At 44.6% G+C, this 27,169-nt stretch overlaps 1 protein-coding gene and 1 long non-coding RNA gene across 4 annotated transcripts; both read right to left on the reverse strand.

Annotated features, from left to right (window-relative positions):
* Positions 1–796: 796 nt before the first annotated feature.
* tecrb (trans-2,3-enoyl-CoA reductase b) lies at positions 797–27,054 on the reverse strand. Of its 3 annotated transcripts, XM_042316091.1 has the most exons (12): positions 26,933–27,054; positions 19,696–19,746; positions 15,329–15,380; positions 15,035–15,079; positions 12,595–12,698; positions 10,910–11,025; positions 10,559–10,664; positions 9,570–9,642; positions 2,524–2,570; positions 2,374–2,431; positions 2,158–2,246; positions 797–1,438 (listed from the first exon to the last, which is right to left on the reverse strand). In XM_042316091.1, exons 1-12 carry the CDS (start codon positions 26,945–26,947, stop codon positions 1,265–1,267), a joined length of 930 nt encoding a protein of 309 aa, XP_042172025.1. In that variant the 5' UTR covers positions 26,948–27,054; the 3' UTR covers positions 797–1,264. The 3 variants fall into 3 exon arrangements, with proteins under 3 accessions (XP_042172025.1, XP_042172024.1, XP_042172026.1); XM_042316090.1 differs by lacking the exon at positions 26,933–27,054 and having other exon boundaries at positions 19,696–20,030; XM_042316092.1 differs by lacking the exons at positions 10,559–10,664; positions 10,910–11,025; positions 26,933–27,054 and having other exon boundaries at positions 19,696–20,033.
* Positions 18,039–19,185, reverse strand: LOC121845217. Its single transcript, XR_006082449.1, has 3 exons — positions 19,118–19,185; positions 18,722–18,869; positions 18,039–18,344 (listed from the first exon to the last, which is right to left on the reverse strand). It is a non-coding gene; the product is annotated as an uncharacterized LOC121845217 (long non-coding RNA).
* Positions 27,055–27,169: the final 115 nt, after the last annotated feature.

Here is a 27,169-nt window from a genome sequence, read left to right on the forward strand (position 1 = left end):
TGCGTTAGAGCCTCTATCAGGGTCAGGAATAATGACTCTGTCAAATGATGTTCGGCTAATGTATGTTTTCATTTGAATGGGGGTTTTCTGCCTACCAAGTCTAATTCAAGTGTTTGAACTTTAACACAGCTGAATGGGATTTTGTCGCATCCAATGGCCGTGCTGTGAGAACCGGTCTTATCACACGGAGCTGCTTGGGGATTTCACCGCTCTAACGCCGCCCAGACATCAGCTGTCACCAGTTAATGCTGATCTGAGTGAATCAAGATCAGTTTGTTTCTTTATCACTAGTCCTGCCTGTGCTACTTTCAACGGGGTGAAAAGCTAGTCCCTGAGTAGAACTACTGATCTAGGATCAGGTTAGCCTTTTATTTCATAACGATAAGAGGGGAGCTGATCATAGATCATATGGACATGTGCACTTTGTCTGGTCATTCTGGATGACATCTTTCCCTCTACTGACAGTAGCTCTGCTACAACTAGATCTATCAATTGATCAAATAGAATCAATTTAGTTTTGCATTCCGTCCCTGTCACAGGCTGGGCTTAGACAGGCAGCCCAATTCTGATTTCTCGCTCATTTGTGATCTGAGATTGGTCAAAATACCAATTTGTGGGGTGGGAGGGGATCACAATTGGTCTGCCTGTGTAAACGCAGCCTTAGATGTGTCCTATTGTATCATATGGCCCCCATCTCCAGTGTGGTAACAGTGGTGTGTATTAGTCTCCAGTCTAAAAACCATCTTATCTAGACTACTGTTACTAAACTAAATGTCTTCCAATGAAAGTTCCAACAGAACGACCAAAAGCTCATGGTTTATTTCCCCATTTCTGATCAAACACTTTGGTATTGTTATACTTCTTCACACGAGTAAAAACAACTAAAGTAACCCAGAGCAGATAGACCTACACCTTGTTAGATACTGGTCACATCCCAAATGGCTCCCTAGCCCCTATGTAGTGCACTACTTTTGACCAGAGGGCCCTGTAGTATTGTACCATTTGAGACATGCCAGACTGTCAGTCAGGTTATTAAACACTCAGATAAGAAAAATAACAATAGCCAATCACGTGGGTTGAGGAGCGTTGTTAGGCAGAAACTTCTGTGTGGGAAAGCATAGTATACGACAGTCTCCTCAAAATGTTTTGGGGGGGGGTAAGTGTTATGAATTGGAGGGTAGGGTAGGGGGGTAGTCAAGGGGGCAGGGTTCTCATTCCAGGTCAGTCCAGTGTAGTGTAGGTTTGGGTGGGTCTCCAGTCTTCTCTAGAGGACGAAGGGGAGGATGGGCGAGCGAAGGGGAGGGTAGTCCCGGAACTCTTTCAGGTAGCTGCGGTGCTTCCCCTTGGCCCACACCGTCATCTGGATGAAGCCCACCGCCGTGAAGAAAGCCACCGGCAGACACTGAGTCATCAGGGTGAAGCCGAACCACGAGCCCAGCTACAGGAGAGGAGAGATGGTGTTACACACATACTTTTATACATGTCACACACACACTACATGGGAGAAAGAACGATGGTGTTACACACACACACACACACACACACACACACACACTAAAGGTGGCTATGAGCAGACACTACATGGGAGAAAGAACGATGGTTACACGCAGACACTACATGGGAGAAAGAACGATGGTGTCACACACACACATATCATAATGTGGATGTTGATTAAGGCAGCCCCCCGCACCTCTGATTCAGAGGGGTTGGGTTAAATGTGGAAGACATTTCGTTATATAACTGACCAGGTATCCAAACCTGTTTCCTATACACTAAATTTTCACTGCCAACGTCTGCCACTAGGTGGCCATGAGCCCAACTACTACAGTGAGAGACATAATGCACACTGTTCCTCCTAACCAGCAGAGGGCAGCATCACCCTGGATGTTGATCTTTGCATTTTCCACACTAATGGTTAAGATTGGTGGAGGGGAAGCTGATCCTAGATCTGTGCCTGGACTAGCCTAGTGGTTAGAGCGTTGGACTAGTAACCGGAAGGTTGCAAGTTCAAACCCCCGAGCTGACAAGGTAAAAATCTGTCGTTCTGCCCCTGAACAAGGCAGTTAACCCACTGTTCCTAGGCCGTCATTGAAAATAAGAATTTGTTCTTAACTGACTTGCCTAGTTAAATAAATAAATAAATAAAATAAGACTCACCTCATAGGTGTAGTTGGGACAGGAGACCAGTAGGAAGATCCAGGTGAAGGGGTTCTTAGTGGGGTAGGGGATCTTCCTGGTCTTAGATCCTGATGGAGACAGACAGAAGGGGAGAGATTATTGTGGGCTACTGTTTGGTAGCACACAGGGAAAACAGTGCATGTTGAACTGATTGATGTGTTCTAATGTTGTTGCATATTCAATAAGAGTGTGTACCTGGTGGGCGGAGGTTCCGCAGGGCGATATGGATGGAGAAGTTACCAACCTGACAGAACTGAGAAGATAGCATCTACTAAATAACCATTTACTATGATATTGTTCTATTACTATAGTATACAGGACGAGTACATTATAGTAGAGTCTTACCAGAAAGATGATGAGGGCAATCCTGACCTGCTGCTCACCATAGATTGCTGAAAAGACAAGGGTGGTTAATATAGTAGCGTACTAACTAGGTGGTGGTTAATATAGTAGCACACTCACTAGGGGGTGGTTAATATAGTAGCGTACTCACTAGGTGGTGTATATAGAGGGTGGTTAATATAGTAGCCTACTCACTAGGTGGTGGTTAATATAGTAGCGTACTCACTAGGGGGTGGTTAATATAGTAGCACACTCACTAGGGGGTGGTTAATATAGTAGCGTACTCACTAGGGGGTGGTTAATATAGTAGCGTACTCACTAGGTGGTGTATATAGAGGGTGGTTAATATAGTAGCCTACTCACTAGGTGGTGGTTAATATAGTAGCGTACTCACTAGGGGGTGGTTAATATAGTAGCGTACTCACTAGGGGGTGGTTAATATAGTAGCACACTCACTAGGGGGTGGTTAATATAGTAGCGTACTCACTAGGGGTGGTGTATGTAGAGGGTTGTTAATATAGTAGCGTACTCACAAGGGGGTGGTTTATATAGAGGTTGGTTAATATAGTAGCGTAATCACTAGGGGGTGGTGAATAGAGGGTGGTAATATAGTAACATACTTACTAGGTGGTGGTTAATATAGTAGCGTACTCACTAGGTGGTGGGTGTATATAGAGGGTGGTTAATATAGTAGCGTACTCACTAGGTGGTGTGTGTATATAGAGGGTGGTTAATATAGTAGTGTACTCACTAGGTGGTGGATATAGTGGGTGGTTAATATAGTAGCGTACTCACTAGGGGTGGTTAATATAGTAGCGTACTCACTAGGGGGTGGTGTATATAGAGGGTGGTTAATATAGTAGCACACTCACTAGGGGTGGTTAATATAGTAGCGTACTCACTAGGTGGTGTATATAGAGGGTGGTTAATATAGTAGCGTACTCACTAGGGGTGGTTAATATAGTAGCACACTCACTAGGGGGTGGTGTATATAGAGGATGGTTAATATAGTAGCGTACTCACTAGGGGGTGGTTAATATAGTAGCGTACTCACTAGGGGGTGGTGTAAATAGAGGGTGGTTAATATAGTAGTGTACTCACTAGGGGGTGGTTAATATAGTAGCGTACTCACTAGGGGGTGGTGTATATAGTAGAGTACTCACTAGGTGGTGTAAATAGAGGGTGGTTAATATAGTAGCGTACTCACTAGGGGGCGGTTAATATAGTAGTGTACTCACTAGGGGGTGGTGTATGAAGAGGGTTGTTAATATAGTAGCGTACTCACAAGGGGGTGGTGTATATAGAGGTTGGTTAATATAGTAGTGTACTCACTAGGGGCGGGTGTATATAGAGGGTGGTTAATATAGTAGCGTACTCACTAGGGGGTGGTTAATATAGTAGCGTACTCACTAGGGGTGGTGTATATAGAGGGTGGTGTGAATAGAGGGTGGTTAATATAGTAGCGTACTCACTAGGGGGTGGTGTATATACAGGTTGGTTTATATAGTAGCGTACTCACTAGGGGTGGTGTATATAGAGGGTGGTTAATATAGTAGCGTACTCACTAGGGGGTGGTGTATATAGTGGGTGGTTATTATAGTAGCACACTCACTAGGGGTGGTTAATATAGTAGCACACTCACTAGGTGGTGTATATACAGGTTGGTTTATATAGTAGCGTACTCACTAGGTGGAGTATATAGTGGGTGGTTCATATATTAGCGTACTCACTAGGGGTGGTGTATATAGAGGGTGGTTAATATAGTAGCGTACTCACTAGGGGGTGGTGTATATAGAGGGTGGTTAATATAGTAGCATACTCACTAGGTGGTGTATATAGAGGGTGGTTAATATAGTAGCATACTCACTAGGTGGTGTATATAGAGGGTGGTTAATATAGTAGCATACTCACTAGGTGGTGTATATAGAGGGTGGTTAATATAGTAGCATACTCACTAGGTGGTGTATATAGAGGGTGGTTAATATATAGTAGCATACTCACTAGGTGGTGTATATAGAGGGTGGTTAATATCGTAGCATACTCACTAGGTGGTGTATATAGTGGGTGGTTAATATAGTAGCGTACTCACTAGGTGGTGTATATAGTGGGTGGTTAATATAGTAGCGTACTCACTAGGGGTGGTGTAAATAGAGGGTGGTTAATATATTAGCGTACTCACTAGGGCGTGGTGTATATAGAGGGTGGTTAATATAGTAGCGTACTCACTAGGTGGTGTGTATATAGTGGGTGGTTAATATAGTAGCGTACTCACTAGGTGGAGTATATAGTGGGTGGTTAATATAGTAGCATACTCACTAGGTGGTGTATATAGTGGGTGGTTAATATAGTAGCATACTCACTCGGTGGTGTATATAGTGGGTGGTTAATATAGTAGCACACTCACTAGGGGGTGGTTAATATAGTAGCACACTCACTAGGTGGTGTATACAGGTTGGTTTATATAGTAGCGTACTCACTAGGTGGTGTATATAGTGGGTGGTTAATATAGTAGCGTACTCACTAGGTGGTGTATATAGTGGGTGGTTAATATAGTAGCGTATTCACTAGGGGTGGTGTAAATAGAGGGTGGTTAATATAGTAGCGTACTCACTAGGGCGTGGTGTATATAGAGGGTGGTTAATATAGTAGCGTACTCACTAGGTGGTGTGTATATAGTGGGTGGTTAATATAGTAGCGTACTCACTAGGTGGAGTATATAGTGGGTGGTTAATATAGTAGCATACTCACTAGGTGGTGTATATAGTGGGTGGTTAATATAGTAGCATACTCACTCGGTGGTGTATATAGTGGGTGGTTAATATAGTAGCGTACTCACTAGGGGGTGGTTAATATAGTAGCACACTCACTAGGGGTGGTTAATATAGTAGCACACTCACTAGGGGGTGTGTATACAAGTTGGTTAATATAGTAGCGTACTCAATAGGGGTGGTTAATATAGTAGTGTACTCACTAGGGCGTGGTGTATATAGAGGGTGGTTAATATAGTAGCGTACTCACTTGGGGGTGGTGTAAATAGAGGGTGGTTAATATAGTAGCATACTCACTAGGTGGTGTATATACTAGCGTACTCACTAGGGGGTGGTGTAAATAGAGGGTGGTTAATATAGTAGCATACTCACTAGGTGGTGTATATAGTGGGTGGTGGTTAATATAGTAGCGTACTCACTCTGTGGTGTATATAGAGGGTGGTTAATATAGTAGCATACTCACTAGGTGGTGTATATAGTGGGTGGTTAATATAGTAGCGTACTCACTCGGTGGTGTATATAGAGGGTGGTTAATATAGTAACGTACTCACTTGGGGGTGGTGTAAATAGAGGGTGGTTAATATAGTAGCATACTCACTAGGTGGTGTATATAGTGGGTGGTTAATATAGTAGCGTACTCACTAGGGGGTGGTGTAAATAGAGGGTGGTTAATATAGTAGCATACTCACTAGGTGGTGTATATAGTGGGTGGTTAATATAGTAGCGTACTCACTAGGGGGTGGTGTAAATAGAGGGTGGTTAATATAGTAGCATACTCACTAGGTGGTGTATATAGTGGGTGGTTAATATAGTAGCGTACTCACTCTGTGGTGTATATAGAGGGTGGTTAATATAGTAACGTACTCACTAGGGGGTGGTGTATATGAGGGTGGTTAAATATAGGGTGGTTAATATAGTAGCGTACTCACTTGGGGGTGGTGTAAATAGAGGGTGGTTAATATCGTAGCATACTCACTAGGTGGTGTATATAGTGGGTGGTTAATATAGTAGCGTACTCACTAGGGGGTGGTGTAAATAGAGGGTGGTTAATATAGTAGCGTACTCACTAGGGGGTGGTTAATATAGTAGCGTACTCACTAGGGGTGGTGTATATAGAGGGTGGTGTGAATAGAGGGTGGTTAATATAGTAGCGTACTCACTAGGGGGTGGTGTATATAGTGGGTGGTTAATATAGTAGCGTACTCACTAGGGGTGGTGTATATATAGAGGGTGGTGTGAATAGAGGGTGGTTAATATAGTAGCGTACTCACTAGGGGGTGGTGTATATAGTGGGTGGTTATTATAGTAGCACACTCACTAGGGGTGGTTAATATAGTAGCACACTCACTAGGTGGTGTATATACAGGTTGGTTTATATAGTAGCGTACTCACTAGGTGGAGTATATAGAGGGTGGTTAATATAGTAGCATACTCACTAGGTGGTGTATATAGAGGGTGGTTAATATATAGTAGCATACTCACTAGGTGGTGTATATAGAGGGTGGTTAATATAGTAGCATACTCACTAGGTGGTGTATATAGTGGGTGGTTAATATAGTAGCATACTCACTCGGTGGTGTATATAGTGGGTGGTTAATATAGTAGCACACTCACTAGGGGGTGGTTAATATAGTAGCACACTCACTAGGTGGTGTATACAGGTTGGTTTATATAGTAGCGTACTCACTAGGTGGAGTATATAGTGGGTGGTTCATATATTAGCGTACTCACTAGGGGTGGTGTATATAGAGGGTGGTTAATATAGTAGCGTACTCACTAGGGGGTGGTGTATATAGAGGGTGGTTAATATAGTAGCATACTCACTAGGTGGTGTATATAGAGGGTGGTTAATATAGTAGCATACTCACTAGGTGGTGTATATAGAGGGTGGTTAATATCGTAGCATACTCACTAGGTGGTGTATATAGAGGGTGGTTAATATCGTAGCATACTCACTAGGTGGTGTATATAGTGGGTGGTTAATATAGTAGCGTACTCACTAGGTGGTGTATATAGTGGGTGGTTAATATAGTAGCGTACTCACTAGGGGGTGGTGTAAATAGAGGGTGGTTAATATAGTAGCGTACTCACTAGGGCGTGGTGTATATAGAGGGTGGTTAATATAGTAGCGTACTCACTAGGGGGTGGTGTAAATAGAGGGTGGTTAATATAGTAGCGTACTCACTAGGGCGTGGTGTATATAGAGGGTGGTTAATATAGTAGCATACTCACTAGGTGGTGTATATAGTGGGTGGTTAATATAGTAGCATACTCACTCGGTGGTGTATATAGTGGGTGGTTACTATAGTAGCGTACTCACTAGGGGGTGGTTAATATAGTAGCACACTCACTAGGGGGTGGTTAATATAGTAGCACACTCACTAGGGGGTGTGTATACAAGTTGGTTAATATAGTAGCGTACTCAATAGGGGTGGTTAATATAGTAGTGTACTCACTAGGGCGTGGTGTATATAGAGGGTGGTTAATATAGTAGCGTACTCACTTGGGGGTGGTGTAAATAGAGGGTGGTTAATATAGTAGCATACTCACTAGGTGGTGTATATAGTGGGTGGTTAATATAGTAGCGTACTCACTAGGGGGTGGTGTAAATAGAGGGTGGTTAATATAGTAGCATACTCACTAGGTGGTGTATATAGTGGGTGGTTAATATAGTAGCGTACTCACTCGGTGGTGTATATAGAGGGTGGTTAATATAGTAACGTACTCACTTGGGGGTGGTGTAAATAGAGGGTGGTTAATATAGTAGCATACTCACTAGGTGGTGTATATAGTGGGTGGTTAATATAGTAGCGTACTCACTAGGGGGTGGTGTAAATAGAGGGTGGTTAATATAGTAGCATACTCACTAGGTGGTGTATATAGTGGGTGGTAATATAGTAGCGTACTCACTAGGGGGTGGTGTAAATAGAGGGTGGTTAATATAGTAGCATACTCACTCGGTGGTGTATATAGTGGGTGGTTAATATAGTAGCGTACTCACTAGGGGGTGGTTAATATAGTAGCACACTCACTAGGGGGTGGTTAATATAGTAGCACACTCACTAGGGGGTGTGTATACAAGTTGGTTAATATAGTAGCGTACTCAATAGGGGTGGTTAATATAGTAGTGTACTCACTAGGGGGTGGTGTAAATAGAGGGTGGTTAATATAGTAGCATACTCACTAGGTGGTGTATATAGTGGGTGGTTAATATAGTAGCGTACTCACTAGGGGGTGGTGTAAATAGAGGGTGGTTAATATAGTAGCATACTCACTAGGTGGTGTATATAGTGGGTGGTTAATATAGTAGCGTACTCACTCGGTGGTGTATATAGAGGGTGGTTAATATAGTAACGTACTCACTAGGGGGTGGTGTATATAGAGGGTGGTTAATATATAGTAGCGTACTCACTTGGGGGTGGTGTAAATAGAGGGTGGTTAATATCGTAGCATACTCACTAGGTGGTGTATATAGTGGGTGGTTAATATAGTAGCGTACTCACTAGGGGGTGGTGTAAATAGAGGGTGGTTAATATAGTAGCATACTCACTAGGTGGTGTATATAGTGGGTGGTTAATATAGTAGCATACTCACTAGGGGGTGGTTAATATCGTAGCATACTCACTAGGGGTGGTGTATATAGAGGGTGGTTAATATAGTAGCGTACTCACTGGGTGGTGGTTAATATAGTAGCGTACTCACTAGGTGGTGTGTATATAGAGGGTGGTTAATATAGTAGCGTACTCAATAGGGGTGGTTAATATAGTAGTGTACTCACTAGGGCGTGGTGTATATAGAGGGTGGTTAATATAGTAGCATACTCACTAGGTGGTGGTTAATATAGTAGCGTACTCACTAGGGGGTGGTTAATATAGTAGCGTACTCACTAGGTGGTGTATATAGAGGGTGGTTAATATAGTAGCGTACTCACTAGGTGGTGTATATAGTGGGTGGTTAATATAGTAGCGTACTCACTAGGGGGTGGTGTAAATAGAGGGTGGTTAATATAGTAGCATACTCACTAGGTGGTGTATATAGTGGGTGGTTAATATAGTAGCGTACTCACTAGGGGGTGGTGTAAATAGAGGGTGGTTAATATAGTAGCACTCTCACTAGGTGGTGTATATAGTGGGTGGTTAATATAGTAGCATACTCACTAGGGGGTGGTTAATATAGTAGCGTACTCACTAGGGGTGGTGTATATAGAGGGTGGTTAATATAGTAGCACACTCACTAGGGGGTGGTGTATATAGAGGGTGGTTAATATAGTAGCGTACTCACTAGGTGGTGTATATAGTGGGTGGTTAATATAGTAGGCCATCCAGGCAGCAAAGCCCCAGTAGTAGGTGCAGTTCTGGAACACAGGAACACACTTTATCACACACAGGCTTCGTCCCAAATTGCACACTAATACCCTATATCCTGCACTACCTTTTAAAGGGGCGGCAGGGTAGCCTAGTGGTTAGAGCGTTGAACTAGTAACCGGAAGGTTGCAAGTTCAAACCCCCGAGCCGACAAGGTATAAATCTGTCGTTCTGCCCCTGAACAGGCAGTTAACCCACTGTTCCTAGGCCGTCATTGAAAATAATAATTTGTTCTTAACTGACTTGCCTAGTTAAATAAAAAATAAAAAACCAGTCATATGGGCCCTGGTCAAAAGTAGCGCATTACATAGGAAATAGGGAGCCAATTAGGATGCGGACCACAGTGTCAGATGACCCCAGAATCTCTCAGCAGGTTCAAAGGTCACCCTGGGTTGAAGAGACAGGCTAGGTTTCCCTAGATGAGGTATGTGTAAGGTGATACACTATCACGATGAGGTAAGAGGGCAACTAAGGCTGTGGTGTGTGTCAGAGAGAGAAAGAGATACAGTGAGTGAGTGTGTGTGTTATGAATGCCTGTACCATCAGTGTGTGTTATGAATGCATGAGTCAGTGTGTGTTATGAATGTCTGTGTGTGCATGCGTCAGTGTCTGTGTGTGTTATGAATGCGTGTGTGTGTGTTATGAATGTGTGTGTTATGAATGTGAATGTGTGTGTGCATGCGTCAGTGTGTGTGTGTACCGTCAGTGTGTGTGTGTGCATGTGTCAGTGTGTTATGAATGCGTGTGTGTGTACCGTCAGTGTGTGTGTTATGAATGTGTGTGTGTTATGAATGTGAATGTGTGTGTGTGCATGCGTCAGTGTGTGCGTGCATGCGTCAGTGTGTGTGTTATGAATGTGTGTGTGTGTACCGTCAGTGTGTGTGCATGCGTCAGTGTGTGTGTCACCTTGAAGATGTTGCGTAACGGCATGGTCCCGTGGGAGAAGCGATGGACAAACAGGGTCTCCAGGAGTCTCTTCAGGTAATGGAAGGAGTGACACATACAGGCTAGACTGGGATCACACAAACTACATTACCCAACATGCACCAGGATACTCACCATAGAAACCAAAGACAATGGTTCTCCTTATTCCTGCCATTCGTAGTTTGATGAACTAGAGTTCAACTAGCAGACAAATATGATTCACATCTAACAAGCGGCTCATTGCAGTTCCACTCAGATATACAGTCGTCTGACTACAGTCGTCTGTATGACCCAGTGTGTGTGTGTGTGTGTGTGAGATAGAGAGAGACTCACTGTACGACCCAGTGCTTGCTGGTGGTGAAGTCATATTTGGGGGCGTAGATGAAGGGAACACGGAAGTAGAACATTAGGTAGAGGAGGAGAGGACCACCATACTCTGTCAGAAACACCTGAGAGACAATCAGAGGCGTATTTCAATTGACTGATTTCCTTATGTCAACTGTAACGCAGGAAAATATTTGAAATTGTTGCATTTATATTTTTTGTTCAGCATAATATAGTCCAGCTCCGGATCCTTCATCAACCCTGTTGTGTCAGAGCTCCGGATCATTCATCAACCCTGTTGTGTCAGAGCTCCGGATCATTCATCAACCCTGTTGTGTCAGAGCTCCGGATCATTCATCAACCCTGTTGTGTCAGAGCTCCGGATCATTCATCAACCCTGTTGTGTCAGAGCTCCGGATCATTCATCAACCCTGTTGTGTCAGAGCTCCGGATCATTCAACCCGTCAACCCTGTTGTGTCAGAGCTCAGATCAACCCTGTTGTGTCAGAGCTCCAGATCCTTCGTCAACCCTGTTGTGTCAGAGCTCCAGATCATTCATAAACTCTTGTCTGAGCAGCAAAGGACAAAGCCATTTTAAAAACTGTTGCTACGGTCATCATGAATAACTTACAAAACATAAGTGAACTTTTCTCCCTCCCTCTAGTCTGCCCAGCTCTCCTCCTCCTAGTGGATCACTGGTGTTTACGTGTTGGACTAACAGATGTCCAGTCAGCCAGCCGGGCAGGGAGGATACATTTATCGCTCTGTTTTCCACACCTGTTCCTGCCTAACCGACAGTCACCCCTCCCTCTCCCCCACGTCTCTCCCTCCCCACGTCTCTCCCTCCCCCTCCTTCACGTCCCTCCCCCACGTCTCTCCCTCCTTCACGTCCCCCCCCACGTCTCTCCCTCCCTCCCCCACGTCTCTCCCTCCCTCCCCCACGTCTCTCTCCCCCCACCACGTCTCCCCCCCCCCCACGTCGCTCCCCCCCCCGTCCCTCCCTCCCCCCACGTCCCTCCCTCCCCCCCATCCCTCCCTCCCCCACGTCCCTCCCCCCACGCCTCTCCCTCCCCCCCCATCCCCCCTCCCTCCCTCCCCCCACGTCCCTCCCTCCCCCACGTCTCTCCCTCCCCCACCCTCCCTCCCCACGTCTCTCCCGTCTCTTCATCCCCCAGTTAATGTGACAGGGACTTTAATAGTGATTCTCAACAAAAAGTAATATACACCAAGGTTAGGAGGAAACTAATAGCCACAAGTTAGTGTGCACACGTGTGTGTGTGGTATGCGTGTGTGTGGTATGCGTGTGTGGTATGCGTGTGTGGTATGCGTGTGTGCCTGTGTGTGTGTGGTATGCGTGTGTGGTATGCGTGTGTGGTATGCGTGTGTGTGTGGTATGCGTGTGCGGTATGCGTGTGTGCCTGTGTGTGTGGTATGCGTGTGTGCCTGTGTGTGTGGTATGCGTGTGTGGTATGTGTGTGTGGTATGCGTGTGCGGTATGTGTGTGCGGTATGCGTGTGCCTGTGTGTGTGCGGTATGCGTGTGCCTGTGTGTGTGCCTGTGTGTGCCTGTGTGTGTGGTATGCGTGTGCCTGTGTGTGTGGTATGCGTGTACCTGTGTGTGTGGTATGCGTGTGCCTGTGTGTGTGGTATGCGTGTGCCTGTGTGTGTGGTATGCGTGTGCCTGTGTGTACTCACGGTCACCCAGCTGATTTGAGCTCCCAGGTCTCGGAAGTAGAAGGTTGCCGTGGTTCCCACAGGAAGATGCTGCAGAACATCCTCATCCTTTAGAGACTTACCCTCTAATAGAGAGAGAAGAAGAGAATTCTGATTAATAACAGCCCCACAAACAAGTTGCATGATCAGTCCTTACCCTCTACCAGCCTGCTACCATCACTACAGATATCAACACTGTCCTGTACCAGCCTGCTACCATCACTACAGATATCAACACTGTCCTGTACCAGCCTGCTACCATCACTACTATACTATAGATATCAACACTGTCCTGTACCAGCCTGCTACCATCACTACAGATATCAACACTGTCCTGTACCACTGCTACCATCATAGATATCAACACTGTCCTGTACCAGCCTGCTACCATCACTACAGATATCAACACTGTCCTGTACCAGCCTGCTACCATCACTACTACTGTAGATATCAACACTGTCCTCTACCAGCCTGCTACCATCACTACAGATATCAACACTGTCCTACCATACCAGCCTGCTACCATCACTACAGATATCAACACTGTCCTGTACCAGCCTGCTACCATCACTACAGATATCAACACTGTCCTGTACCAGCCTGCTACCATCACTACAGATATCAACACTGTCCTGTACCAGCCTGCTACCATCACTACAGATATCAACACTGTCCTGTACCAGCCTGCTACCATCACTACAGATATCAACACTGTCCTGTACCAGCCTGCTACCATCACTACAGATATCAACACTGTCCTGTACCAGCCTGCTACCATCACTACTGTCCTATAGCCTGCTATCAGATATCAACACTGTCCTGTACCAGCCTGCTACCATCACTACTACTATAGATATCAACACTGTCCTGTACCAGCCTGCTACCATACTACTATAGATATCAACACTGTCCTGTACCAGCCTGCTACCATCACTACTATACTATAGATATCAACACTGTCCTGTACCAGCCTGCTACCATCACTACAGATATCAACACTGTCCTGTACCAGCCTGCTACCATCACTACTATAGATATCAACACTGTCCTGTACCAGCCTGCTACCATCACTACAGATATCAACACTGTCCTGTACCAGCCTGCTACCATCACTACAGATATCAACACTGTCCTGTACCAGCCTGCTACCATCACTACTATACTATAGATATCAACACTGTCCTGTACCAGCCTGCTACCATCACTACTATACTATAGATATCAACACTGTCCTGTACCAGCCTGCTACCATCACTACTATACTATAGATATCAACACTGTCCTGTACCAGCCTGCTACCATCACTACTATACTATAGATATCAACACTGTCCTGTACCAGCCTGCTACCATCACTACTATACTATAGATATCAACACTGTCCTGTACCAGCCTGCTACCATCACTACTATACTATAGATATCAACACTGTCCTGTACCAGCCTGCTACCATCACTACTATACTATAGATATCAACACTGTCCTGTACCAGCCTGCTACCATCACTACTATACTATAGATATCAACACTGTCCTGTACCAGCCTGCTACCATCACTACTATACTATAGATATCAACACTGTCCTGTACCAGCCTGCTACCATCACTACTATACTATAGATATCAACACTGTCCTGTACCAGCCTGCTACCATCACTACTATACTATAGATATCACACTGTCCTGTACCAGCCTGCTACCATCACTACTATACTATAGATATCAACACTGTCCTGCTACCAGCCTGCTACCATCACTACTATACTATAGATATCAACACTGTCCTGTACCAGCCTGCTACCATCACTACTATACTATAGATATCAACACTGTCCTGTACCAGCCTGCTACCATCACTACTATACTATAGATATCAACACTGTCCTGTACCAGCCTGCTACCATCACTACTATACTATAGATATCAACACTGTCCTGTACCAGCCTGCTACCATCACTACTATACTATAGATATCAACACTGTCCTGTACCAGCCTGCACCATCACTACTATACTATAGATATCAACACTGTCCTGTACCAGCCTGCTACCATCACTACTATACTATAGATATCAACACTGTCCTGTACCAGCCTGCTACCATCACTACTATACTATAGATATCAACACTGTCCTGTACCAGCCTGCTACCATCACTACTATACTATAGATATCAACACTGTCCTGTACCAGCCTGCTACCATCACTACTATACTATAGATATCAACACTGTCCTGTACCAGCCTGCTACCATCACTACTATACTATAGATATCAACACTGTCCTGTACCAGCCTGCTACCATCACTACTATACTATAGATATCAACACTGTCCTGTACCAGCCTGCTACCATCACTACTATAGATATCAACACAGTATTCATACAGACTGAACAGCAGAAGACTGGTTTGGAGTTAGACTTACTTGGGTCTAGACGGATGGACTGTCTGGCTGCGTACCATTGAGGATCTGAGACAGACAGGTAGAGGGAGAGGGAGAGACCAGACAGGTAGAGGGAGAGACCAGACAGGTAGAGGGAGAGACCAGACAGGTAGAGGGAGAGACAGAGAAAGAAGACAGACACACAGACAACAGGGGGGGGGGGTAAACTCTTTAGCTTTATCTAATTGAAATACTGTATATTGAAGTGAATTTAATTGTAGTAGAATGTGCTTGCTGTGTGCTTGCTGTGTAATGTCAATCTAAGGTTGTACTCACGGCTTTTGTGGAACATAGACTTGATCTCCCCAATAGTGGCATTTGGCTCAACCTGCAAATCAAGAGAGATGAGTGGGACACACACACACACACACACACACACACCTCCTTATTGGCCTTTCATGTGATTACCAGTAAATTTAGCTCTAGCTCTGGCCACACCCCTGGGTACTGGGTATCAAACAGCTGGTATCACCACACACACACACACACACACACACACACTGCATAAATATAACAGACACATACAGCGCCAAAACACACACACATAGTCAAAGCCACACCGCAACAACAATCCCACAAAGACAATGACGCACACACAAAACCTGACGCACACACAACCATTTAACAGCGGCCACTCCCAGATTGATGCCAAGTCTGGAGATTTAGGGGCTTGCGCTGAACCCTGTTCCCCCAGCCAGACTGCCTCATCCTGGGGCTTAGCCCTGACATACCCCCTAACTCCAGTCAGCAGGGACTGGATGGTTCTGCCCAGCCATGGGCCACTATAGCCAATACTAATCGCCGGGCAGAGGAACAACGGACAGTCCTTACTGGCTAGTTGATAAGGTCTAGGTGTTTGTACAAAGACTGTATTGAAGGTGGGTCACAACAGTCAAACTGAAAGGTTCTAAACACTGGACTCCCCACGAGGCTGCTCCATTCTTTTTGACATCCTGACAACATTCACCAGACATTCTACTACAACTGTATTTGTCTGTGACATCACAGAGGTCTTCCCTCAGACATTCTATTCTCTTTATGACATCACCGAGTTCCTTTCCAGACATTCTAGTCTACTTATGACATCACAGGTCTTCCCCAGATATTCTACTCTCTCATGACATCACAGAGATTCTATTTATGACATTGCAGGTCTCCAAGATATTCTAGTGTCTTCATGACAGAGGTCTTTCCCAGAGATTCTACTCTTTATAAAATCACAAAAAGTATTCTCCAGACATTAATCTTTATGACATCACAGAGGTGAGGTCTTCAAGAGATTATAGTCTACTTGTGACATCACAGGTTTCTCCCAGACATTCTAGTCTCTTTATGACTTCACCCCAGACATTCCAGATAATTTACTTGACAACATTAGATTAGAATAACTCTATTCAACTCCACCAATATAGAATTCTAATAACCAAATCAAATACTAACTCCCACATCAAAGCCCTACTTCAGGAATCTCTATTTTCCAGGGGGCCGCAGTCTAAAGTGGGGGATGACGTGGCCATGGAAACTGTGTTAAGCTGAGAACAGGTCTCAGAGCAGTGGTAATCCTGCGAGGACGTGACCTGATACCTTGCAGCTCCTGTATGCCCTACTAATATCACACTAACACCATACAGAACATAATACAGTGCTATTAAACCTATAACACCATGATAAACCTAGCTAGGTGTTACACCTGTCATTTAACCATCAGTCTATAACACCATGATAAACCTAGCTAGGTGTTACACCTGTCATTTAACCATCAGTCTATAACACCATGATAAACCTAGCTAGGTGTTACACCTGTCATTTAACCATCAGTCTATAACACCATGATAAACCTAGCTAGGTGTTACACCTGTCATTTAACCATCAGTCTATAACACCATGATAAACCTAGCTAGGTGTTACACCTGTCATTTAACCATCAGTCTATAACACCATGATAAACCTAGCTAGGTGTTACACCTGTCATTTAACCATCAGTCTATAACACCATGATAAACCTAGCTAGGTGTTACACCTGTCATTTAACCATCAGTCTATAACACCATGATAAACCTAGCTAGGTGTTACACCTGTCATTTAACCATCAGTCTATAACACCATGATAAACCTAGCTAGGTGTTACACCTGTCATTTAACCATCAGTCTATAACACCATGATAAACCTAGCTAGGTGTTACACCTGTCATTTAACCATCAGTCTATAACACCATGATAAACCTAGCTAGGTGTTACACCTGTCATTTAACCATCAGTCTATAACACCATGATAAACCTAGCTAGGTGTTACACCTGTCATTTAACCATCAGTCTATAACACCATGATAAACCTAGCTAGGTGTTACACCTGTCATTTAACCATCAGTCTATAACACCATGATAAACCTAGCTAGGTGTTACACCTGTCATTTAACCATCAGTCTATAACACCATGATAAACCTAGCTAGGTGTTACACCTGTCATTTAACCATCAGTCTATAACACCATGATAAACCTAGCTAGGTGTTACACCTGTCATTTAACCATCAGTCTATAACACCATGATAAACCTAGCTAGGTGTTACACCTGTCATTTAACCATCAGTCTATAACACCATGATAAACCTAGCTAGGTGTTACACCTGTCATTTAACCATCAGTCTATAACACCATGATAAACCTAGCTAGGTGTTACACCTGTCATTTAACCATCAGTCTATAACACCATGATAAACCTAGCTAGGTGTTACACCTGTCATTTAACCATCAGTCTATAACACCATGATAAACCTAGCTAGGTGTTACACCTGTCATTTAACCATCAGTCTATAACACCATGATAAACCTAGCTAGGTGTTACACCTGTCATTTAACCATCAGTCTATAACACCATGATAAACCTAGCTAGGTGTTACACCTGTCATTTAACCATCAGTCTATAACACCATGATAAACCTAGCTAGGTGTTACACCTGTCATTTAACCATCATTTAACCATCTATAACACCATGATAAACCTAGCTAGGTGTTACACCTGTCATTTAACCATCAGTCTATAACACCATGATAAACCTAGCTAGGTGTTACACCTGTCATTTAACCATCAGTCTATAACACCATGATAAACCTAGCTAGGTGTTACACCTGTCATTTAACCATCAGTCTATAACACCATGATAAACCTAGCTAGGTGTTACACCTGTCATTTAACCATCAGTCTATAACACCATGATAAACCTAGCTAGGTGTTACACCTGTCATTTAACCATCAGTCTATAACACCATGATAAACCTAGCTAGGTGTTACACCTGTCATTTAACCATTCTATAACCATGATAAACCTAGCAGGTGTTACACCTCATTTAACCATCAGTCTATAACACCATGATAAACCTAGCTAGGTGTTACACCTGTCATTTAACCATCAGTCTATAACACCATGATAAACCTAGCTAGGTGTTACACCTGTCATTTAACCATCAGTCTATAACACCATGATAAACCTAGCTAGGTGTTACACCTGTCATTTAACCATCAGTCTATAACACCATGATAAACCTAGCTAGGTGTTACACCTGTCATTTAACCATCAGTCTATAACACCATGATAAACCTAGCTAGGTGTTACACCTGTCATTTAACCATCAGTCTATAACACCATGATAAACCTAGCTAGATGTTACACCTGTCATTTAACCATCAGTCTATAACACCATGATAAACCTAGCTAGGTGTTACACCTGTCATTTAACCATCAGTCTATAACACCATGATAAACCTAGCTAGATGTTACACCTGTCATTTAACCATCAGTCTATAACACCATGATAAACCTAGCTAGGTGTTACATCTGTCATTTAACCATCAGTCTATAACACCATGATAAACCTCTAGATGTTACCTGTCATTTAACCATCAGTCTATAACACCATGATAAACCTAGCTAGTTACACCTGTCATTTAACCATCAGTTAACACCATGATAAACCTAGCATTTAACCATCAGTCTATAACACCATGATAAACCTAGCTAGGTGTTACACCTGTCATTTAACCATCAGTCTATAACACCATGATAAACCTAGCTAGATGTTACACCTGTCATTTAACCATCAGTCTATAACACCATGATAAACCTAGCTAGGTGTTACACCTGTCATTTAACCATCAGTCTATAACACCATGATAAACCTAGCTAGGTGTTACACCTGTCATTTAACCATCAGTCTATAACACCATGATAAACCTAGCTAGGTGTTACACCTGTCATTTAACCATCAGTCTATAACACCATGCTAATAGACAGGAGTTTTAACCTCTAAGCCATAAGAACGATAGTTCACTACAGTCCTAGGTAGTACTGATCACGATGGGCCGTTCTTGCTCAGACAAGGCTTAACTACTTCAGGTTGTACCTGGAGGTACACAGCACTATACAGACTGACTGGGCTCAGACAGACAGCACTATACAGACTGACTGGGCTCAGACAGACAGCACTTCTGACCTGAGTACAGTGGAACGTCCTACATTAGACTAATAGTCCTATCTAGCCTACACCTGTTGCACTATTTAACACAGAGACACACACAGACGTACACACACAGATATAGACGTGTGCCTCCCCCCACACACACACAGTATTTGTGAAGAGGTCTTACCTTGTCCAGGAAGCAGAGTTTGTCCTTGGTCTTGGCATCCAGAATCTCCACCTCAAAGAAAACCACAGCTTTCTTAGCCTTCTTAGCTTTGGGCCGTTTAACGGGGGGTGCTGGCACCCCTGGGACACTCCCCGGACCAGCCTTTTTGTGGGTAGCCCCCTCTAGTACTACGGTATCCATATCCACACTCCTCCACCACTAGCCTCTCTATTTAATCCCTTTGTCTGGAAAAATACCGTTTTCTCAAGTCCCTCAGTTTGAACAGAGAGAGGAGAACGGGGCGCCTGGTTTCAGCTGTGGAAATAAATCTCTCTCCCCCTCGTTCGCTCTGTCGTTTCCCTCCCATCCCTCCCTCCTTTCTATCATTCTGTCCCCCCCCCTCTCATTCCTTCTTCCCTGGCACGCTGGTTGCTTTATTTAACCCCACCCCCACACAGCCCTGCTCCCCTGTGAAGTCATGTACAGCAGGGAGCAAAGTTTATAGAGCAGTAAGGAAAGTTGATGCATCCTGTGTTGCATCCCCAACCCCCCCCAACTAAGATACCCGAGCACCCCCTCCCCAGTCTAGAAGGAAGTATGTGTCCTCCCCTCATGGCTTAGTTTGGGGATTTCTCCTCCGTTCAACCCCTCCAATAATGTCCGGAAGCGTCACCCTATACCCTTAACCCTCACATCCAAACAAAAGCCATTGATCTCAAAGATAATAAACCATAGAACTAAACCATAGAACTAAACCATAGAACTAAACCATAGAACTAAACCATAGAACTAAACCATAGAACTAAACCATAGAACACGATGCTAAACCATAGAACTAAACCATAGAACTAAACCATAGAACTAAACCATAGAACTAAACCATAGAACTAAACCATAGAACTAAACCATAGAACTAAACCATAGAACTAAACCGTAGAACACGATGCTAAACCATAGAACTAAACCATAGAACTAAACCATAGAACTAAACCATAGAACTAAACCATAGAACTAAACCATAGAACACGATGCTAAACCATAGAACTAAACCATAGAACACGATGCACAAAGGACCACTTTTATAAATGTCAGAACATTAGACAAAAACCCCTTTACAGGACGAACTGTGCAGATACCGTGTTTAAACTTTACATATGTACAGTTTTTCCAGCAAATACTTATTTTATTTACTGTGTAAATTAGTCAAAGTAGTCCTTGTGCATCCAGTGCCTTGTGAAAGTGTGTGTTCTCGGGGTGACGAGAGGTGGTGGGTTTGCACCAGACATGGCGATTTCCTTGATGGCCTAAAAGCTCCATTTAGTTTCATCTGACCAGAGTACCTTCTTCCATATGTTTGGGGAGTCTCCCACATGCTTTTTGGGGAGTCTCCCACATGCTTTTTGGGGAGTCTCCCACATGCTTTTTGGGGAGTCTCCCACATGCTTTTTGGGGAGTCTCCCACATGCTGTTTGGGGAGCGTCAAATGTGTTTGCTTATTTTCTTCTGGCCACTCTTCCATGAAGCCCCTCTCTGTGGAGTGAACAGCTTAAAGTGGTGCTATGGACAGATACTACAATCTCCTCTGTGGAGTTTTGCAGCTCCTTCAGGGTTATCTTTGGTCTCTTTGTTGCCTCTCTGATTAATGCCCTCCTTGCCTGGTACGTGAGTTTTGGTGGGCGGCCCTCTCTTGGCAGGTTTGTTGTGGTGCCATATTCTTTCAATTTGTTAATAACGGATTTAATGGTGCTCTGTGGGGATGTTCAAAGTTTTGGATATTTTTTTTATTTTTATACCCCAACCCTGATCTGTACTTCTAAACAACTTTGTCCCGGACCTGTTTGGAGAGAACCCTGGTCTTATACCCCAACCCTGACCTGTTTGGAGAGAACCCTGGTCTTATACCCCAACCCTGACCTGTTTGGAGAGAACCCTGGTCTTATACCCCAACCTGTTTGGAGAGAACCCTGGTCTTATACCCTGACCTGTTTGGAGAGAACCCTGGTCTTATACCCCGACCTGTTTGGAGAGAACCCTGGTCTTATACCCCAACCTGTTTGGAGAGAACCCTGGTCTTATACCCCAACCTGTTTGGAGAGAACCCTGGTCTTATACCTGTTTGGAGAGAACCCTGGTCTTATACCCCAACCTGTTTGGAGAGAACCCTGGTCTTATACCCCAACCCTGACCTGTTTCTGGTCTTATACCCCAACCCTGACCTGTTTGAGAGAAGAACCCTGACCTGTTTGGAGAAGAACCCTGGTCTTATACCCCAACCCTGACCTGTTTGGAGAGAACCCTGGTCTTATACCCCAACCCTGACCTGTTTGGAGAGAAGAACCCTGGTCTTATACCCCAACCCTGACCTGTTTGGAGAGAACCCTGGTCTTATACCCCAACCCTGACCTGTTTGGAGAGAACCCTGGTCTTATACCCCAACCCTGACCTGTTTGGAGAGAACCCTGGTCTTATACCCCAACCCTGACCTGTTTGGAGAGAACCCTGGTCTTATACCCCAACCCTGACCTGTTTGGAGAGAACCCTGGTCTTATACCCCAACCCTGACCTGTTTGGAGAGAACCCTGGTCTTATACCCCAACCCTGACCTGTTTGGAGAAGAACCCCCTGTTTGAGAACCCTGGTCTTATACCCTGACCTGTTTGGAGAGAACCCTGGTCTTATACCCTGACCTGTTTGGAGAGAACCCTGGTCTTATACCCTGACCTGTTTGGAGAGAACCCTGGTCTTATACCCTGACCTGTTTGGAGAGAACCCTGGTCTTATACCCCAACCTGTTTGGAGAGAACCCTGGTCTTCATGGTGCCGTTCCTTACTTAGTGGTGTTGCAGACTCTGGGGCCTTTCAGAACAGATATACAGATATATATATATATATATACACACTGAGATCATGTGACACTTAGACTGCACACAGGTAGACTTGATTAAACTAATGATGTGACTTCTGAAGGTAATCAGTGGCACCAGGTCTTATTTAGGGGCTCCATAGTAAAGGGGGTGAATACATACACACACCACTTTTACATTTTTTGGAATTTTTTTAAACAAGTAATTTTTTCATTTCACTTCACCAATTTGGACTATGTCCATTACATGAAATCCAAATAAAAATCTATTTAAATTACAGGTTGTAAGGCAACAAAACAGGGAAAACGTCAAGCGGGTGAACACTTTTGCAAGGCACTGTAGGGTTGTATGGTTTTCTAAACTGTGAAATCAATGCTTTCTGTTTGATATACATTTTAAAGTGAAAAATTGGAGTCTACGCAATTCCATTACTGTAGAACTGCCCATAAAATGATGCTTTGTAGTCCACACACACACACACACACACACACACACCAAGCATGGCTAGGATTTCTCTAGCTATTTAAACCCACCCCCCATTCCATCTACCCCCGTCTATATAAAGACCCCCTGGGATAACAGCCTTTCCTTGTGCTGGGGGTCTAAAGCAGTACTGGACAGACAACTGTCAGCTGGGGTAGTGTTATGGTAGGGCTGGGGTAGTGCTGGGGTAGTGTGGTTAGTGTTATGGTAGGGTGTAGTGGTAGTGTTATGGTAGGGGTAGTGTAGTGTTATGGTAGGGCTGGGGTAGTGTTAGTGTTATGGTAGGGCTGGTTATGGTAGGGCTGGGGTAGTGTTATGGTAGGGTGGGGTAGTGTTATGGTAGGGCTGGGGTAGTGTTATGGTAGGGCTGGGGTAGTGTAGTGTTATGGTAGGGCTGGGGTAGTGTTATGGTAGGTAGTGTTATGGTAGTGTTATGGTAGGGTGTAGTGTTATGGTAGGGCTGGGGTAGTGTTATGGTAGGGCTGGGGTAGTGTTATGGTGGGGTAGTGTTATGGTAGGGCTGGGGGTGTTATGGTAGGTAGTGTTATGGTAGGGTGGGGTAGTGTTATGGTAGGGCTGGGGTAGTGTTATGGTAGGGCTGGGGTAGTGTTATGGTAGGGTGGGGTAGTGTTATGGTAGGGCTGGGGTAGTGTTATGGTGGGGTAGTGTTATGGTAGGGTAGTGTTATGGTAGGGTGGGGTAGTGTTAGGGTAGGGTAGTGTTATGGTAGTAGTGTTATGGTAGGTAGTGTTATGGTAGTGTAGTGTTATGGTAGGGTAGTGTTGTTGGTAGGTAGTGTTATGGTAGGGTAGTGTTATGGTAGGGGTGTTATGGTAGTGTAGTGTGTGGTAGGGCTGGTAGGTAGTGTTATGGTAGGGTAGTGGGTAGTGTAGTGTTATGGTAGGGCTGGGGTAGTGTTATGGTAGTGTAGTGTTATGGTAGGGCTGGGGTAGTGTTATGGTAGGGTAGTGTTATGGTAGTGTAGTGTATGGTAGGGCTGGGGTAGTGTTATGGTAGGGGGTAGTGTTATGGTAGGTAGTGGGTGGTAGGGCTGGGGTAGTGTTATGGTAGGGCTGGGGTAGTGTTATGGTAGGGCTGGGGTAGTGGTAGGGTTATGGTAGGGCTGGGGTAGTGTTATGGTAGGGCTGGGGTAGTGTTAGGGTAGGGCTAGGGCTGGGGTAGTGTTAAGTGGTAGGGCTGGGGTAGTGTTAAGGGTAGGGCTGGGGTAGGGGTAGGGCTGGGGTAGTGTTAGGGTAGGGCTGGGGTAGTGTTATGGTAGGGCTGGGGTAGTGTTAAGGTAGGGCTGGGGTAGTGTTAAGGGTAGGGCTGGGGTAGTGTTAAGGGTAGGGCTGGGGTAGTGTTATGGTAGTGTTATGGTAGGGATGGGGTAAAACATGGAGCTCTAGAGTAGGACAGCATTGGAACTAGCAAAATTCAAGACCCAGGTAGTAGTGCAGGTTGGAGGAGTGCTGTGCTGCCATGACTGAGTGGGGAAGACAGAGGGATTCGTAGAACACTCCAGCTCATTATAGTGCACTAATAGGTTCCCTCCCTCTCTACAGGTTGACAGACTGTGTATCTCCAGTCTACTGGACTCTGGCATCTCCACACCGTTCTTCTCACTGACACACAGGTCAGTGTTAATGATTAATGTTATTTACTGGAGTTTAAGCACAGAAATGCACTGTGAGCTTAGCACAACGTTCTCTACGGACAGACCTGATGATGATGTAGTGGACTAGCAACTGATCTACAGTCAGGTATATTCTACCACCCGAATGGTTAATATTAGCATTGTGCGTATGGTAATCTGATCCTAGATCTGTGGTATGGTGGATTGAGTGTCCATCTTCACCTGTGTGTTGTTGTCAGTGCAGCAAGGCAGCAGGTGTCATGCCTAGGTCTATATTTACTAGTACAGTGCTTTGGCTCCACCTTGTGGATATGTGTTATAACTACATCAGCAGTGATTTTGTGTTGTGATGAATGTATTCATTGGAGAACATTTGGATTCAAGATGAATGCAGACAGTGATGCAGACAGTGATGCAGACAGTGATGCAGACAGTGATGCAGACAGTGATGCAGACAGTGATGCAGACAGTAATCTGGTTGATTGTTAGCAATCCTTCCCTGATGGCCAATGACGCATTGATACGGTCCCAACATGTATTCTATAGTCCAATGCACATCTTACCAGTGCAACAACATGTCTATATTGGGCTTCCTGCAGACTAATCTAGATATTACTGTAGCCTGCTGGTATGTTGGCTTTACTACGGCCTCCAAGAGTTCTGGACCTTTCTGGCAGAACACTAGGTTACATTGTAGCAGGCGAGCGGCTCCCAGCTCCTCTATAGCTGTTCTGTCCCTCAATTACTACATTAGAAAGAGGAAAATGTTCTTGGAATGAAAACCTCCCAGTGCAGAGAGGCATCAGACAGACCTGGGTTGAAGTACTATTTCAAATGCATCATTTGCTTGATTGAGCCTTCTTGGCTTTAACACAGACCAATGGAATAGTCCAATAGCTGCAAACGTTAACCCATCTACAACTCTAGATAGGCTAGAGGGCAAACTCTCAAAGTATTGGATCGAGTTCAAATGGGGAGGAGACATGAGGAGGAGACATGGGGAGGAGACATGAGGAGGAGACATGGGGAGGAGAGGGAACCCACTGGTCGGGGCACTTCTAACTCTACACAACTCCCCAAACTGGCTCCTTCACATCCTGTCGTTTGGGTTTGGTCGGCACACATGCTGTAGCTTCAGTCCTGGTAGCCATGACAACACCTGCTGTAGCTAGCTCCCCTGCAGTCTAGAAAGCGGTTTTAAAATCTGACTGTAGGAGGATTAACTCCCCTCTAGACACTGATATAAGATCAGGTTGTATGCGATTACCCCCAAATGGCTACGGTTAGGTTTAGTGGGGGTTAATCTGGTCCTAGATCTGTGTGTATTGGGTCTGAGAGAGCCACAAGGACAACACATGTAGAGGTAAATGTCTATGGGTCTGTCTGCCTACACAGCCATCAGAGTGAAGGTGGTCATGTGTTTCAGAGGACATAGTAACTACCATTATTGCCTGTTTGCTATGAATTTAACACAGTAACCAGAAGAGTTTGATATGATTAAATATACATCCTTGCATGCAGCCTTTCTTGCTCACCATATAACTTTGTCTCGTATTTGTGATTGGAAAACGAAAAGTCGACGAGGCTATGTGCAATAGGAGTTTAGATTTAAGCTAGGCCTAGTTGTGTCATCACTTTACTCTCCTATATGCAGATCAACAAATCAACAGACTGTCAAGTCAGTCTGATATGAGACGCAGTGGCCTCTTATGTTCATACAGTAAAGTACTGTAACGGTCAACACTTCTACCCAAAAGGCTACATTATTGTACGACACAACACTCCCCACAAGGTTAGATGTGTTGCGCACTTGACTGTTCACCTGCAATGATTGTCTCGCTGCCCCGCAATGAAGCAACAATGCCGAGATAAGAACTCTTCAGCGTTCCAATCCACCAGCGGCGGCACAGCCTAGTTTATGCGTTGTGAGAAAACAACGACTGGTAAATAGATACATAAACTAGTAACCTATCTGTTTGGTTGGTTGGATTGCTGTTTATTGTGAAGGTAGAAGTGATAGGCTATGTCCATGATATGTGAATTGCAGGCAAGTAGACTACAACTTCGACCAGAGAGTCCACAAGCACACCACACCACCCGGGCTGGAGGCTTTGACATCCGAGTGAGCTCGTCTCTGTTCTCCAGCGTTTCCTACCATCCTAAATCTGACCGTCGGGAAACGAACTGACAATCTTACAACACCGGTAATGAAACAGCTAGAAATATAATGTACAGAATCCCGATTAAAGGTTTCGAGTTACAGTGGAGACTATCTTACCTCGTAATGCTTCATCTTGGCAGTTTGTGCTCGCTCTCATCCAAGGTGAGCGACGGGTCGTGCCTTCCAATCAGAGCAAGAGGAAGCATTGATGGCTTTCAGGTACCCAATTGGTCCAATGATTGGGAAGTCCAATGGTTACCTATTTAATATTCCGTCCAATCAATGTGTCGGAAAGCTAAGTAGATATGCCGTACTTCCCGTACTGTAGCCAATGGGGGAGTCGATTCAGAAATG

The sequence above is a fragment of the Oncorhynchus tshawytscha genome, unplaced genomic scaffold (genome assembly GCF_018296145.1).
Source record: "Oncorhynchus tshawytscha isolate Ot180627B unplaced genomic scaffold, Otsh_v2.0 Un_contig_465_pilon_pilon, whole genome shotgun sequence".
NCBI lineage: Eukaryota > Metazoa > Chordata > Actinopteri > Salmoniformes > Salmonidae > Oncorhynchus > Oncorhynchus tshawytscha.

What these genes read in the sequence shown, in the direction of transcription:
- tecrb (XM_042316090.1), bottom strand. Translation starts at nt 19,875, where the DNA reads ATGGATACCGTAGTACTAGAGGGGGCTACCCACAAAAAGGCTGGTCCG. An exon ending in GTCTATGTTCCACAAAAGCC is followed by an intron (nt 15,080 to 15,328) that starts GTGAGTACAACC and finishes TGTCTGTCTCAG; the next exon opens with ATCCTCAATGGTACGCAGCC. An exon ending in CGTTACGCAACATCTTCAAG is followed by an intron (nt 9,643 to 10,558) that starts GTGACACACACA and finishes CCTGTGTTCCAG; the next exon opens with AACTGCACCTACTACTGGGG.